The following is a 17805-nucleotide window of genomic DNA, read 5'->3' as shown; positions in this document are numbered from 1 at the left end:
TTACATTCATCAAACCGTTTATGCCTGATTAACTCCTGAGGTATATTTCTTAAGGTGTGTCCGTGTAATCCTTGGCTTTAAATAAAGCCAATATCTCAATTAATTTACAATGTAATACATGGAAGTTGCAGTAAGAGATATGCATATATGCTTTACATTTATACATTGTGACTGCGACACAAATAAGCAAACATGAGGAGACAAAAGAAGTACAGTGTCAAGAAAGACACTTTAATGTACTTTCCTACTCACAAACTGCCACATTGAGACCACAACACTGACAACATTTAGAGAAAAACACAGTCACATTTGTTACTGCACCCCACGATCCTCCAAATGTCCCATTGACTGTGGTGCTGTAAGAGAATTATACTTACAGTTATTACAGGTATATATTAACTGGGGGGATATTAACCCTGTGTGTCACTAATATTTTCCAGCCACCGGAAACCACATTATCTTTGTAATGACCATGAAGATGTTTACCTTAGAAAGAGGTCTTGGCAGCAGGTCTGTATACTTGCATCAGAGCTATTGAAAGCAGACACCTTGAATAGCTCCACACAGTCAGGTAGAGGATAAAAGAGGATCCCTGAGATATGAAGTTAGAAATAAAGTTTCTCAGTCACAGTACAACAGGAAATAAGATAAGCTGCTATGCCAGTTTAAATTAGAAGCTCTTACCTGCAATGGAAGCATTGATAAGAGATACACAAGCCCCGGTGATCATTGCTCTCAGCACCAGAGACGAGACGTCACTTCTTCTGGATGGGCATATGGAGGCTTTGAGAAGAGAAAATACTCTGTTAAAAACACATTACTGGGAGAGTGTCCTGGGGCAGGGCAAAAACATGACGATGGGATGTTAAAATACTCACACAGGCCTCCAATCACAATACCCAGTGAGCTGAAGTTGGCAAACCCACAAAGAGCATACGTGGTGATTATTTCTGATCGGACCTAAAACAAGAAAAAACAAAACCATGTAATATTACTTTGCATTGTGTAAAGTCATTACCCTCCCATTTTTTGTGTAGCGCTCATGAATTTATACGTGTGGCACAGCCACACTGACAGTATTCAAACTCACACGTTTAAGAACATTTACTCACAGATATCCATTGTTTTACACCTCCAATGATTTCATCAACTCCACTGAGCCTGTTTTTCTGCAGTAAAGATAATTTCTCATAAGCCACAAACTCATTGAGGAAGAGCTTCGTGCCAATTAGTTCAGCCACAGTGAAACTGTCATCATATGGTATTCCCATCATAAAGGCCACCGGCATGAACACATAAGAGCAAATCAGCTATGAACAAAGAGAGACAAAGAGATTATTTATATTGTTAAATTTACGGTACAATCAAGCAAAATCTGTGAGTGCACATATATATATATATATACTGTATATACACACACTACTCACAAAAAGTTAGGGATATTCGGCTTTCAGGTGAAATTTCAGGATGAACCTAAAATGCATTCTAACCTTTCCAGGTGAACTTAATGTGACCTTCTCTAAACTTTTGAATGCACATGTCCAACTGTTCAGTGTTTCAGGACTTTTTGCACAAGTTGCTGTTCTCTAACAAGGAGTTTAACAACAAAATTCACAACAGGTTTGATCCATGAATCGACCAATACATTTCCTGCTTCAGTTAGAATTGGTATTTAAACAGTCCTCCTCATCATGCTGTTCACATTCTGACATCATGAGACCAAGACGACACCTAACTATTGATCAGCAGCACCTCAACACTGGAGGCTTCAAACAGGAAGTCCTCAGACGGAGGTGTTCACTGAGCTTAGAGGGTCACTGAGTGTCATCAGGAGGTTGTAACAGTGATACAGAGAGACTGGAAGAGTCACAGAAAGGAGAGGAGTGGACGTCCTTTGGCCACATCCCAATTTATTGAGACACTGAACATTTTTAGATTTTCTTTCAATAAATTGTTTAAGATGAATAAAATTACCATTGCATGCTTCTACTTAAATGCCCTACTTTCATGATATAATATCACTGTAGCATTCACTTTTTACATTTTCCATATATTTCAGTCGAATAAGTCGAATATCCCTAACTTTTTGTGAGTAGTGTATATTTCAGAATAACTAGTTAGATTGTGAAATATCAGAAATAGCAAAACACATCTTGAAAATAAAGAAATCATGCAATATTATTCATGCAAATATTTATTCATTTGACATCTACTCATATTTTGTCATACATTGTCATTTTATAAGCTCTTTTTGTCTTTTGACCACCTGCACATTTTCGGATAACCCACTATGACATTACACTCATGTAATGTAACAAATGTACCTGAAATGTGATATCCTGATATCCCACCATACCTCCAAACCAACTCAGAGCTTGATTTATGAACCCGAGGATGGCAAGAAAGGCTATCAAATTTGCTGCAATGTTAGCAACAAGACCTACTGCTGCAGATGCTCCACTGCTGGCAGCCTCCAGAATGTTAAGTTCATCTCTAGGGGGGGTTTAAAGAAAGTAATTTAATTCTCAAAAGAAGAAAAATCATGACAGGGAGGAGAAGGAGTGAAGGGACAGATATACTCACCCACAGGCAATTTTAATATTCTGCTCTGACTTGATGGGATTCTCCTCTGTCTCTGGGTAAGAAAGTTTGGAGATGGCCAAGGCACAAGGAGCAGCCATCACAGAGGCTGATATCAAGGAAGATGCATCAATCTGCACAATACAGATAAACAAAAACAGGGCGCTGTGGTGGAGCTACTGCAATATTCAGCAACAGATACAGCACCTAATATTCTGCATGATGTTAAGATTAACTGTTGTTGAAATAATAAAGCTGCAGATCAACTAAACAAAACTATTATCAAATTTAAAATGCTCTAATTACAGTTTTTATAAAAAAATAAAATAATAGCGCTGATCATGTTAGTCAATCCTTTACATGCTCATTTGCTCAAATGGGTCGTGTTTTCTCAGCAGTCTGTACTAATTGTGCAGCTGACCTGATGCCGAGCAGCTGTTTATAGCTGGTTTTTGGACAAGTTGTCAGCAGAATTGCTACAGATTATTAACCTCTCCGGTCCCCACAGACTGGATGTTATTCAAGTGGCTTTTCACACTATTTTCATGTGGCCTCCTCCAAGGAGGAAACACGGGACGCCAGTAACATTAATTACTTTTCAAAATACTTGAGAAATTTATCTTGAGCTGTCAGACTATATTGGCTTCAATCGAAGATACTCTCCACTGTGTCCACTCTACCACCTTCTTCATTTGATTCATTTTTAAATATCTCTTTTATTTTTTTGGTCTTTTTTTTAAGCTGCTGCTCTTTTTGTCTTTTATGTGATTGTTATCCTTAGTGAAGCCCATTCTATTGCATCTGTTTATGTGAAAGTGTATAAATGCACATTACACTTTATTATCACTGTACTGTATCTATGACGTGATGGTATGAAAGCAGCTTCATCTCACCCCGAATGAGATGAATGCCCCCATGACACTTCCTGCAATTGTGGCAAATCCACCGGTCAAAACAGCATGGATCTCAGATTTGGTCATGTCCTTCAAATAGGGGCGGATCAGCAGTGGAGCCTCAGTCTGATGCACAAAACACAGGAAGCAAAAGTAAACAGGCAGAGTAACTGCAGGGGTTTTTAACTGCAGGTTATTAGCGATTGTTTATCTAATTGCAAAACTAAAGCACTGAGAGAATGAACTTATTAAACTTTGAAGCAATACGTAGTCTAACTAGTGTCAACGATAGCGTTGCAAAGACTTCAAGTCTTGCTCAGAGTACCTGCCCAACAAATATATTGCCTGCCACACTCAAGGTCTCTGTGGGAGAGGTTCCCAGCGTCATCTGCATAACCCATGAGATCTGTGTGGACAAAAACGCATGGCTCTTGGTCACTGCAGGCGTAATCAGTATACACCCAGACTTACAGGAACCTGTGATGACAAGTTTTACACTTTCTTTTACCTTCAGAATGAGCCACTGCATTATCCCCAAAAAGTACAGGACCGACATCACGCTGCTGAAGAAGACAATGATGGGCAAACTCTGGGGAAGAAATCAAAACAACAGTTAAACACATTCAGTTTCTGTAACGTACAATCTTGGCCATGTGCTCATATTTAAGAAAGAACACATTATCATCCACTTACTTGAAATGCAAAAATGTCTGTAATCAGATCCCCAAAAACAAATTTTGACCCGTATTTGGTATAGTCAAGGAATGTCTGTAATTATAAGACACAAATGAAACATGGGTTATATTACTTTGAATGATTATTTATTTCCTCTGTCAAATGATTATTTCAGGCTTCAATTCATTCATTTATTATGTTTTACAATAGGAAGTCATGGAACTAAAGCAACAAGAACAGATAGTGGGCTGATCAACAATTTAAAAAGTGATTAAGAGACCACTTGTCAGTGCACATTAACGCTAAGTCAACCCTTAAATGACCCAAGAATAAAAGGTGAAAAGCATAATAAAGTAGCCCTAAAGATAAGCACATATGATCCACTTAGAGAATATTGTGCCCTGGTAGATAAAGAACACTGTTTCATACGACTTTACAATACATTAATATTATATTTACTAGTGTGTATCCTAATATTCAGTATATTGGTGGTCACACACATGCCTAACCATCCTGCTTGCTCTGCCTGCTAAACTGCATTTAAAAACAAACTAAAACTTTTGTTATTAATTTCAGATAAAGAAAATATCAAAGTGTAATACCTGCACTTGTTCTCCAAGCCATTTGAAAGCTACGAGTCCAGGCTGTGTTCTCATGATAAAGATGCCAAGACAGAATTGCAGCCCGATACCCCAAAACACAGGCCTCCATGATACCTAAAACAATAAAAATGTATCAGAGAGTCTCTATAAAGCTTTATGGCATTGCAAGGAAGCACTTCTGCTAAACCTTAAGAAGACAGGGGCACAAGGCCAAGTGATATCCAAACTCTCAGCAAAACAGACCGGAGATAACTTGGGAGATAACCCGTGCGCATGTTTCGAAACAGCTGTCGCCACACATATTATCCAACCTTGAGAAAAGTCAGTGGCTGACCCAGTGCAGAACTCACCGCTGTCCTGTGTGCTGACAGGAGGAATATAAGCACGATGAACATGCACACACCTCCGAATGAGATGAGCTGCTGAGGACGCTGGGCTGTGTCTAAGGCGAGCCACACCACAAGCAGGGCCACAACTGCTACAATGAAAACCCTGAAAGCACAAGAAAACACACATTAACTCATCAACAGATCCCACTATGTGGAGCTCATTATCGTCGCGAGGACAGTGCAACGGAAAACAAGACATCCACTCACCATTTCAACCAATTCAAGTTCGATTTAAAGCATCTGACTGCAGGTCTGAAGGACTGCCTGATGCTTTCTCCCTTGTACTCCTTCACAAGTTCATATGATTTAGCAACAACAGCCAAAATGGTTAGGACTACAAGAGCCGTAGCCCTCTGGAAATCCAAAACACAGGCTGCAATGAAGTATGCCACATAACCTAGGGAACAGAAAAAGAGCATTTGATCAAAAAACACTGTCAGAATTCACATGATTATTCCTGTCTTCAAAAGAAATATTGTTACGCATGAAAGCGTGCAGAGCACCACCACTGAGTAAACCGATTGTAAAATGTGAACACAAATGAACAGACTTTCAACATTACCTGCTCCAAGTATGCCGAGCACAATGTATTTGAAGGTTTGTGAGTGAGCCTTGATGTAATCCTCTGTGGCGTTAATCGGCTTGGAAACTTGGCTGATGTATAGGACAAATTAGAAATAAGGCCTAACTGTGTGCAAAATGTACTTCTGTATGACATATCCCTCTCAAGTGAATTAAAAAATATACAGTTTCAACATCAAGTTAAGTTGTCATTATGTTTTTGTATTAAATACATTCGAATGTTAAGAGTCCCTAAGTTTACAGAAGAACGAAATAACGGCACAGTTTTTCTTTCATATGCATGTTAATTGTGAATAGTGTATTTACATTTTACATACTGTATAAACAAAATTAGCATTGCAGAGGCTTAATTCTGGACCCAGAAGTATTACACCCTCAATAAAATAATTACTTTGTATTACAAATGACTAATGTGTAATGACACACCTTAAGTATGATCCCAATCCTTTTTTAGTCTTTTTAGTCTTTTGCCTTTTGACACTGCTAGTATCAGAGATGTTGTCCTCCTAAGAAAATAAAGATGTTTCATTTAAATAAAAAAGGATGATCAAGGCTATTTTCGTTATAAAATAGGTGTAATACATACCTCTATTTCAAAAGCCTGGTTGTCCACACCTTTTCCGTTGCCATGGCTTACGTTTTTGAGCTGGACACTGTTGGTTTCCACTGAAAAACACAATCATCATTCACGTCTGTGCAGCAGCCTTTGGGAAAGCAGCTTAAACTTTAACAACCAGAAATTCCAACAAGTAGCACACTGTTACTATTGTAAGCACACTGTGATCCTAATGGCTTATCTTGTGAAGAATGGTGTACAAAAATAAAGATTCACAACTGCAAAACAAACTGCTTAATTCAAGGAGAAGCAGAGCTAAACACTCACTCGCTGTGCGTCCTCCAAAAACCTGACTGTCAAATGCTGTGTTTCAAAATACACTGCGGGAAAATAAACTCTGCCCTCTCCGAAACACCTTATCAGTAATTAACAGACACGTTATATATTGCTCTGATTTGTCTCAGGAAGTACACGATGTAGGCGTGTGATAATGTGACAGTGATTTGACGGACGTAATGAAGCAACGTTTGATTAGACGTGCTGTTGACCACGTTCCCCAAATCACTGGATCAGCTGAACTGATTGAAAAGATGTGAATTCAGCGGGACTGACGTTGAGCTTGAAAAGCTGATATGTGACAATACAGGGGAAACAAGGTGGACTACATCATGAATGAGATCATCTGTAGGAGGCCGCACTCCACCCATGTTCGAAGCAAGTCATAAAAACTCATGCTTAGGGTTCTTGTTTGTAAGTTTCTAAAAATAAACTAAAATAGGAAAGCACTTTTTGTGCACAAAAAACATGTTAAATTTTGAGAAAAAACTATTCTATAGATTATGGTGGCCAATTTTCCCCCTTAGGTTAAAATTTTAGTGGCCCTTACACAGACACAGATGACCCGTCACATTTTCAAAGAGTTGCACTTTACTTTCAGAGGATGTATCTTACATTACATTTCTAGTGAAATAGTCCAAATAAAAGATAAGTATGTGATTAATGACTCTACTGTGTAACTTTGTGAACATGTGGTGCTTTTGTGGATCTACGTCATCAGTGTCAAATTAACTTGTGTTTTTATGAAAGAATCTTATCTCTTTACATGAGTATTTTGAAGAAAAAGCACACTAGTATTCGGTGCAGTTATATTGCCTTGAAATCCGTTAAAGCTGTTATCTGGACCACTAAACATACTGCAATGCAGTTTGTACTTTACCTTCAGGTTGATGATTCATGATTGGATGTAATGGCAGCTATTTGTTCTATTCGCTGCCGCTCAAATTTGGTCCTGTCACACACAAAAAGATCTCTGATAGCTCATAAAATGGCGTTTGTCCGTGGTTCATAACACTCATTGTCGTCTCAGTCTCTGTCTGGGTGAACATGATAAACGTTCATTATTGTTTAAAAAGTACAGAGCCTTGCAGACCCTGAAATTCATTAACAGAGCTTAATGGCCTAGTGACAGACTTTTTAGCGCGACATTAAATGTCCTGGTTACCGAAGACATTCCTTTTATTTACACCATCAACTCATGCGCTAATAAACTCAATGTGGCAATTTAGTTGTGGCAGTCACTTGTGAGACGTCACAAGCAGGATATGATACAAAAAAACCCAAATGCATGCAATATTTAACTGAATTTATGCAACATCTCACCTTTCAGTGTTCATTGCTCCCGTTCTCATTTAAGCATGAATGATTCTTTACCCACTGACTAATAAATTAAAATCTGTACATACAGACAATAGCCTCCCAGATTCTGTTTGTTTCATCTCTCTTTGCTGTGACCACTGACTGTGTGTATTGCAGGTATATGATCACTGATACTCCACATTGCTGTAAAATCTTGCAACACGATTGAGTTAATAGTCACTGAAGATTTTTGCCTTTTAATCCAACGCCAAAGAGCTGCAGGCCTCTGTGCTTGTAAACTTCACAGGAATTGGTGACACCACTTTACAGCCTGACTAGCAGATAGGGAGAGTTTTATTGAGCATAACAATGATAATGGCTCTTCCATAGAACCTAAAAGCTAAACCTGCCCCTCCTCCCTAAATTAGACAGGAACACTCGGGCAGACTGCATCAAATGACCATCAGCATCGTTAATCTATCTACATTCACTTCCACTGTATTTCACAAGGAAAATCTGCTTAGTGTCAATACCACATGCTGTTAAATACACGAGTGAGTATATTTTAAAAACAAACAGTAAAACACCTCACATTTCTCTGTACTGACTATATTTACAGTCAGCATATATCCAGGCTGATGATAAGAGCAAACAGTGGCGCTGATGCCTTGTTTCCTCTATTTATATCTTGATCATAATTTTCATCAACGATCAACAAACACTATTATAGCACCGAATGTAACCGTGCATTAGAGGACACACAGCGTAACAAGAGGTACGAGGGTTGTTTTTGCTAATTAGATCAACATCCAGCTGCCACTTTGGACTCTGATTATGGTATTTTTCTGACAGCTGTACTTTTGTATTAAACTGAAAACAACACAATGTGCCTGGATAACAAATCTCACTATTCAGGGTGACTAAATCTTAATTTACATGCATTTTGATTGTGCACACTGTTTTATACTGTGGGCCTGTTTTTATGTATTTCACTGTGTTTGCAGTATCCTCACCTTCAATAGTGATTCTTCATCTTTCATTGTATTTGTAAGCCTTTTACTGGGCATATGAGGGTCTTACAAAAGATGCTATTCTGGAAATTGTGTGGTCCAATGTTTTGGACCTTGATATATGATGGACTCAAAGTGGGGTTGTTGATGCTTCAGTTTTAGCCACTCTTCATTGCTGTAATAGGCGAATCACTTTAATTACCCATTGAGCAGGCTTGCCATTTGACACACAACGTCAGTTTTAAGAAAATCTATAATATGAGCAATCAATATAATTTTAACAGACCTCTCATCACTGAAAGCAAGGTTACAAACAATGTGAGAATAACTAATGGTAAATGGCAGGTTAGTCAAGGGCCACATTACCACATTTTATCCCTCATGTTGTCATGTTAACATGGTGTTAACACGGTGCGTTACCCACCTCTGACTACATACCAGATGCATTACTGCCTTCCGTGTTTTTTGAGTGGAGAAGCTGGTGGTAACATTTCAGGCGGCCTGGCGCCGCCTCTCGCCTGCATGACAACGTGCAGGGATTCAATCGCCCAATGACGGAAAAGGAAAACGAAGTTAGCGCTAGTAGCTTGTAGCCTAACTAGCCATGAATCCCTGCAACAGCCAAACCCAGCTGCCACACGCTTAGCGCCCACAGCTAACTGGCTGTATAGGCAGTTTATCAGAGCTGTTAAACATAACCCGGTCAAATGGTAAGGGCACCTGTGCATCGACGAAAAGATTTGGGCGATAGCATGTTGCTAAGCTAGATTGCTAACTTGCCGTCTTGGCTCCGTTATGTTAGCTACTCGGCTACATAACGGCTACGCTAACAGCCTTCACATAGTCCGGCCTATGAAACAGTTGAAGATATTTGCTAACGCCAAGAGCACAAAAGTCTGTATTAAATGCTTTTGCACCTATATGTGTGTGTGTGTTTATGCATACTTTTGCATAAAATAGCTGCATGGATGAAGACTAGCTTGTTAACGCTTAGCCTGCTAGCTCTAGCTAACGTTAGCATAGAGGACGTTATGCAGCTGCTAAACAGTTATCTGTCAGATTGTTAAACAGCTATTTCACATGCTGACAACAGCTCCCTACTGTATGCATGCAGTGCTGATTGTGTCAACTGAGAGAGAGGACAATAAACTAACTTGTTGTGTGTTTCTGTAGGTTTACGAGACTGTGCAGCCATGGGTGACATGAAAACCCCAGATTTTGATGATCTTCTGGCTGCCTTTGACATCCCAGATGCCACAGGGTTGGATGCCAAAGAGCCCATCCAGGGGAGTCATGAGGAGACAGAGAGTCAGCTGAAACACACGGGGATATGTCTGGATGACAGCCTATTGAGTAACCAAGCTGTGGCAACAGCAGATATTCCTGCTGTAAGTGTTATTGTGAAAAACACCAGTCGCCAGGAGTCGCTGGAAGGTTTTGGACCAGGATTGCAAAATGGATTCAGGGGACAAGAGACCTCCATTGACTCTGCTGAGACAACTAACACTGGCTTTTCAAAATCGTTTGTCTCTGCTTTGAACGGGGAGAGTTCAAGAGAGCTTCTTGGAAAAGCGCCTATACAGCACAAACCCGATGGAACACCAATATTTTCTCAGTCACTTTCTCATTTTAGTCCCATTTCTAGTCCTGAGTCTGAGGACATTCAGTGTAATAGAGAAGAAATGCACTCAAAACAAGAGAGACCCTGTTTCCCAGAAGCTTCAGTTTTGGTGGAGCCATCAATCCCAGACAACCCAAAAAATCTGGATCTCAGCATGTTTGATGGCTGTTCAAAGGACTCTGAAATTCCCAAGAACACAGAGAGTAGTAGAAACAAGGAGCCGTCTGACATCTGTGTCGGTAACAAAAAGGATAAAACACCTAAAATGCAGAGTGCTCTTCCCCCACCAGACGAGAGTCACAACTTTATCGAGACCAACTGCAATTCAGGAACCGCAATGGATGTTCCCCCTTCTTATCCACATGTCAAATCTCAGACATCAAAATTATCCTCTTGCCTTGAGGCTCTGGTGGCTCTGAATGCTAGAAAAGATCCCAGAGAGCAGACTAAGCCCAGAGAGTCATCAGTGGTTCAGACTGACTGCATGAAAGTCAGCCCCAATGTGCCTATATCCCCTCGAAGCCCCAGAAGTCCACTTGAAGCTGTGAAACGGTTAATTAAGCCCTCTGATAGCCCTGTAAGCATCTGCAGCGATAGCAGTGGCAAAGCATCCCCTGCCGTGGCATCTGGATCACCCCCTGCCATACCCAGGGTCAGAATTAAGACCATTAAAACCATGTCTGGGCAGATCAAGCGGACAGTGACCAGCGTGCTGCCTGATTCAGAGACGGATGAAGTTCATTCAGCATATGAATCCTCTCCAACGCAGAGTATGATTAGTGAAGATTCTTACTGTCATATGTCTCCTCATCAGTCTCAAAGTGCGCCTGTCGATAGTGTTGTTGGTATACAAGCTAAAGGTTTACCTGCTAGTACATCTTCATCTAAAGTTTTACACACAAAGTCAGAGGCTAACTCCAGGAAGTCAGGCAAAGCACAGCCCGCAACAATATTCCATAATACGGGTGGTCCTGTCAAACGATCTGTTGCACATCAGGGGCACAAACCAAAGAGAGGATCCACCACAGCAGGCCACACAACCAGCACAAACTTTCTTCCCAAAGCAATGCACTTAGCTAGTCTGAACCTGGTTCCTCACAGTGTTGCAGCTTCAGTAGCTGCACGGTCCACCTCTCACCAACAAAGCCAACCCACACTCTCCCCTATGGTGTGCAGCACTGTCCCTCTGGTGCATCAGGTCAAAACCGCCAACCCTTACCCGTGCTCATCCGTTTCCAACACAGCAGCAGGAACCCTAAACAGACTGTTGAACAACACCAACCCTGTGCCTACATATGTGCCCAACCTGAACCCCCCACCAGAGAGCAATATCAACCTTCCGCCACGCGGATACTGCTGCCTCGAGTGTGGGGACTCCTTCGGCGTGGAGAGGAGTCTTGCATATCACTACAACAGGAGGAGCGTTCACATCGAAGTAGGATGTACGCAATGTGCAAAAACGATGGTGTTCTTCAACAAGTGTGCCTTGTTGGCACATGCACGGGAGCACAAGAACAGTGGCATGGTGATGCAGTGCACACAGCTCCATATGAAACCCATAGCGGAGGGGCAAATGTTTGTACCCCTTAGCGCTGAACCTGTAAACGTGGACTCATACACGACGCCGTCGCCTAAAAGTCAGCCTGTCCTGCCCCTGTATCCAGACAATGTCATTCGCCACCGACTCCGTTGCCTTGAGTGCAACAAGCAGTTACCTGACTACAAAGCACTTGCAGGCCATTACCAGAGGCCATCAGAAGATGTGGAAGGACTAGTGAGTAGATATTTTATTGGAATATTAATGATGAAGGCAGGCGATAATTTATATTTTTTTGTTATTGTCAACAAATCCAATAAAATAAAAAAAAACAACAATTTGTTAATCCGTCTCTTAACACTTGATTTCCTCAGCTTGTCAGTGTCACTCCGCCACAAGCACATTCACTCTTACTTTAAAATTAAATATATAGATTTCAATGCCCAGTAATTTGTAAAGACAGCTGGACACTGTAGTTTTTAGCAAACAGTTAAACAGGAATATACAATGTGTTTTTGGGGACTATTTTCTACAGTGGATTAATACATATTTTGTACTCTTGTGAGTATTTGCAACTACGTTGGCCACATTTATTTTAATGAAGAAACAAGACACCCACTTTGGCTCATTTATGTGTTTTTAGTAGTTGACTAGGGGCACAGAGAAATTGGAGATATCATATTCTTGCTACACAGAGTAATTGTAGGGTCAGTTGATTGTTGGTTTTAGTTTTCATGGGATTTGTTGTCAATGAGAAGACTTACCACCAGACTTATCCCGTAAAGGCACTGAGACCAGTGTTTATGTATTTTCATGTTTCACATTTTGACTTTTGTCTGGTTTTCTTTTATAAAACAGATGTGTAAGGTTTGCTCAATGTTGTTACCCAACAAGTGCAGCTTCAGAGCTCATCAACGTATTCACGCCCACAAGTCCCCTTACTGCTGTCCTGAGTGTGGCGCCCTGAGTCGTTCTGCAGACATACAGAAGCATGTCAAGGAAAACTGTCTGCACTACGCTCGCAAGGCTTGGTACAAGTGAGTAAGCAAGCATGAAACCTTGGCCTTATTAAAAACACACAGTCCAGTGTTACAGAAAAGTGACATCATGTTTCCTTTTGTTCCAGATGTCTTCACTGTGATATGGTTTTCAAGACCCTTCATGGACAGAAGACTCACATTGAGGAGAAACACTGTGAAGTCTTTTACAAGTGCTCCATCTGTCCAGTTGCCTTCAAGACCTCTGAGAGCTGTGAGGTGCATTTAGAAAGCAAACACGGTGCCAGCAAAATAACCCATCAGTAAGTGAGCATCTCATCACTTGGCTGTTAAAGGTTATACATTTGTTTTTATGGGCCATTTTAACAGTTTTCCCTCTCTTTTGCAGGTTAATCTTTAAGTGCTCATGTGAGACAATTTTCAAGAAGAAGCAGTTACTGTTTCAGCATTTCCATCAGAATGCCAACAAGCGTGTTACATGCGTGTTTAAGTGTCCAGAATGCAACTCGGTCTTTCCACAAAAGCAGCTGTTAATGCAGCACTTCAAGGTTAGCCCTGATTTCATTTTTATTGTGGATGTTTTGCAGTTTAAAATAAACTCCCTGCAAGTGATTTATTTGGCATGTATTTGTGGGTTAGGAGTTTGTACACTTATCCACATACTTGGTTACCTTCTTGAAACATAATGAAAACAAATAGCAACTGGCTACAAATGTCCATTATTTATAAAGTGACATTTAACCTGAGCTTTTGGAAGAAGTGGAATACTCTGTATTAAATAACTTATGACCTATAGTACATCATTGTTAACATGGAGCAGAAGCTAAGGTTTCATATTTTTTTTTAGCTCTTGTTATTTTTGATGTGCTATTTTCTGTCTTGCAGGGTGTTCATGTGGGAAACATGACAGCAGAGACCGGGAAGAGCAGTAAACAAACCGGCAACAGTGACTGGCACCAGGATGCTCATTCCGTCCAACAGCAGAAGAGTCACAGCCCCATTAATCACACAGATAATCCCAGAAAAAAGGCCGAGCAGGACAGCAGACCTCGTGTGAAGCCCAGAGGCTGGACATGTGGGGAGTGTCTCCAGTGGTTCCCCGAACGAGACTCTTACGTTTCGCATGTGAAGACCAAGCACGGAAAGGTGAGGGATCACGGATTCACCACGCAGGAATGTGTATATGTAGAACCAAGACATCAACAATGACTGCTGCACACTAAAATGCTGCTTTTGTTGCTAACGTCTTGGTTCACTTATAATGAAATATACAAGCTGTGTAAAACTGGGTGGCTCACTCTGCTGCAACTTTGATTGGTTCAAACAACAAGATCACACTACTGATTTTTTTCAAATTACCGTGCTGGAACTACAATATTTTGATTGTGTTAATAGCTGTTAAATTCATATATTGCTTTCAATTAAAGGCAATGCAGATATTAATATTGCCAATGTGTCCTGATGGATATGGATACTTGTGTGTAGATAATGGACTCATTAGACGTTAATGATTCGCTCATATCTCAAGTTAATTAGTATGATATGCTGGAAGAGACCTTTACTATTTGTCAAGCTTGTATCACTTATTTCTTATAAGATTCTTATATCACTAATTTTTACACTTTTCCCTTTTTTGTTCAAACAGTCTGTGAAGAAGTATCCATGTCGACATTGTGAGCAGTCTTTTAACTCCACAACCAGCCTGAGACGACATATTCGCGGTGACCACGATGGAAAAAAGAAAATTTACACTTGTTGGTGAGATTTTTATGTTTTAAAAAATGAACAAATCACCGTTGACGCTGCATTTTAGCTAATTAACTAGGCAATCATTAAATTTCACTTCAATCTTTTGTCACACTTCAGGTATTGCACGGAAACCAAGAAAACGTTTACGACGAGTGTGACGTTGAAGAACCACATCAGTCTAATGCACGGAATCAAAAACCCCGATCTAAGCCTGATGCCGAAAACAGCCATCCAGGATTCAAAAAAGGCTTCGGGCAAGGTATTTAATTAACGTTCTTTTAAACACAAACAACCAAATAACTGCAGGCACAAATACAAATGTTATGAATGATACTGTGACATCTGTGGTCTCCAGGCGCTTGTATCGGAGAGACCGGCTGTGCACACGCAGAATGAGGGTCAGGATCACACTCGGAGTCTCGGGGCTCCCTCAGCGAAGCGTCTGAAAACTCAGTTCCGCTGTTCAAAGTGTGGCTTCATCACAGACGACAGCGCACAGTTCCAGCAGCATATACCGCAACATAAAACTGATGGAGACACTCCTCAGTGCCTTCACTGTGGCCTGTGTTTCACATCTGTGCTGTCTCTCAACAGACATCTTTTCATTGTACACAAAGTCAAAGATGGGGAGGGTGGAGAGGAAGAGGAGGCTGTGGTGAAGGTTAGGGAGAAAGAGAAGGATGATCAGCCCGTTAGCGCAGCAGATCCTGGTGAGGCGAATGACTTGTTACCGGAGCTGAATGAACCTTCACAGGCAGAAGAGCCAGCAAGTCTGCACTGTGACAAGACCGCAGACTGTAATTTAAAACTGAGCACTCACCCTCAGACACAAGCAGTCTCCCTCCGGTAGTAAGAGGAACCTCGACACCTCAACACAAGCTGCTTCAATGTCTTCAGTTTTTCATGTGAAATTAACAAGGGGTGCTTGATGTCACGCATGGTGGTGGTACAGAGCGTCGAAGCCTTTTCAATTTCGAAAATTTCGCTCGAGTTATTCAGAGGCCGAGCCGTATATTCAAGCAAATAGCCATTAACATTTAATTAAAAACAGTATTTTCATAAATGATAGGACAAACTAATGTTAATGTTCAATTATTTTCATTTAACTTTGCATGTTGGTAACATATTCATCTTGCATTTCAGACATAACTACATACATTACAGCTGACGTTCCTTTTTTCAAATGTTTCATCCACCCTGAAAGGAGACTCAGGAACGCTGTTAGTTTTTAGGTCTGTTATTGATTGATGTAACAGTGAAGGGGTGGATTTTTGCCTTTGTAATCAACGCTCATTTAAATTGCTTACATTTTGTCTGATGTATTTAATGCCACTCACTATTTCCTGAATGTGAGTCAGGCTGCAGTTTCTATGTTGCATTTAATTTGCAGTATAAAGCAAGAATTTTAATCGCCATTTATTATTACAAAACAGAGTATAGTTCAATATTCATTTAAAGTCTGTATTTCTGCGTTCTTGGTGAACAGTTAAAAGCTACAGTAAAAACTACCCTGTGAGATCAAATACGGGCGAGTTATCTTGCTAAAAACAGCCTACTGAAGTTAGGCTACTCAGAAGAACAAAGCTTTCTTTTGACTATTCAAGCATTCTGAAATGCTTTTGTTTTCATGTTTATTGAACGTGTTTGATTTGTGGGTGCATGTGTTGTTCCTGATCTGGCCTCTTTTAAAATGATTGATTTTTTTTTGTTTGTTTTGAATGAGTGTCTAGGGGGAAACATGGAGAGGTATTGGATGTGTGGTGCAGCAGTATTGAAAATACCTCAAATTGCCAGAAGTGTATTTTTCAGGCACGTGAACAGTCAATGTTATGTTATATCAGGGTACATTGTTTTGGATGATCCAGAGCAAGTGTGAAAGTGAAGTCTGGCAGTATATTGGAGATAATTGTTTTATCAATCGAGACCTGTTAGCATGGAGTCGCTTGTCACAATAATACAAGGAGGATCAGATCAATTTGTTTCTGATGACGTCGGAGGAAAGAAATTTCTTAGGGCAGCGCTCATAATGGTTGCTACGTGTCCGCAGGTCCTGATTTTTAAAGCAGCATCTGTTGTTTTGTATTGAATACATGACAGTTCCTACCTCCATGGTTAATGTCAGTGATTGTTCAATGATGAAAGGATTTGAGGAGTTGCAGGAAATCTCAGTGCAATGTAAAAATGAGTATATCAAATGTGTATTATCCCACATTATTAAATTTTATAAATTATTTTGGGAAAGATATTAAGGCTATGTGGTCATATTGACTCGGCTTGGCAAGTGAACTTTTCTATTTAAGTGCTATATGAACTCTTTATTTCTCTGTTAAAGTCCTTAAACCACCACACTGCAGCTGTTGAACCGCAGAAGCAAAAAAGAATCATGACTTGTTCTTTTGTATCGCTCGTTGAAAGATGTTTGTACTTTTGATACTGTGTACAGTAAGGACTTGTATAGGAACGTATCCTGTGTACATACAGTAGCCAATGAACCCTGGATTCACAGCATTTCTTAAGCCATTACATCTATTCAGCATGCAGTGGCCCATGTGCCTTGCTGTAATGTTTACGTAAAGTACTTACAAATAAATTGGTGCATTTAATAATATATCATTGGTCCGTCTTTTGTCTTGTGTCACAGACGGGGGCGGGGGTATGTAGTGGTATTTGGATGTGACAATCAATGGTTTTTCCATTTAGGCCATGTTCTTTGCGATCGTCATAGCAAGAGTATCACAAAGGCACCCTAATGTGCATCATTCATCCAATGAGGAACCAGCTGCAGTTGGGTGACTTCATCTCATTAGAATATTAAGCCCATCCTATCTCAGTATAACTGCCAGTCCCCAAAGTAGCAGAAGAGCAATGAGATTTTAATTAACTGGCACCAAATAGCGTACAACTCATCTGAGGAATGAAAGGCACTTTGACAAAGATCTGCAGAGCAGGATTCCTGTCTTCTTTAATCCTTACGTCGT

The 17805-nt window shown here is 40.4% G+C and overlaps 2 protein-coding genes across 2 annotated transcripts; one reads left to right on the top strand and one right to left on the bottom strand.

The window, feature by feature from the left end:
- Positions 1-328: 328 nt before the first annotated feature.
- Positions 329-7512, bottom strand: slc28a1 (solute carrier family 28 member 1). The gene is made up of 17 exons (XM_070830511.1): positions 7494-7512; positions 6308-6387; positions 6148-6227; positions 5702-5793; positions 5347-5536; positions 5101-5242; positions 4751-4864; positions 4167-4241; positions 3982-4062; positions 3799-3879; positions 3474-3599; positions 2584-2714; positions 2325-2493; positions 1113-1310; positions 879-960; positions 685-783; positions 329-592 (listed from the first exon to the last, which is right to left on the bottom strand). Exons 1-17 carry the CDS (start codon positions 7510-7512, stop codon positions 483-485), a joined length of 1869 nt encoding a protein of 622 aa, XP_070686612.1. The 3' UTR covers positions 329-482.
- Positions 7513-9496: 1984 nt separating this feature from the next.
- Positions 9497-17418, top strand: znf592 (zinc finger protein 592). The gene is made up of 9 exons (XM_070831008.1): positions 9497-9632; positions 10096-12317; positions 12939-13117; positions 13207-13380; positions 13467-13626; positions 13964-14224; positions 14724-14836; positions 14945-15086; positions 15183-17418. Exons 2-9 carry the CDS (start codon positions 10116-10118, stop codon positions 15675-15677), a joined length of 3726 nt encoding a protein of 1241 aa, XP_070687109.1. The 5' UTR covers positions 9497-9632; positions 10096-10115; the 3' UTR covers positions 15678-17418.
- Positions 17419-17805: the final 387 nt, after the last annotated feature.

The sequence above is a fragment of the Pempheris klunzingeri genome, chromosome 5, assembly GCF_042242105.1.
Source record: "Pempheris klunzingeri isolate RE-2024b chromosome 5, fPemKlu1.hap1, whole genome shotgun sequence".
Lineage (NCBI taxonomy): Eukaryota > Metazoa > Chordata > Actinopteri > Acropomatiformes > Pempheridae > Pempheris > Pempheris klunzingeri.
The sequence above is the reverse complement of the archived record's forward strand: the minus strand, read 5'-3'. Positions and strand labels throughout refer to the sequence as shown.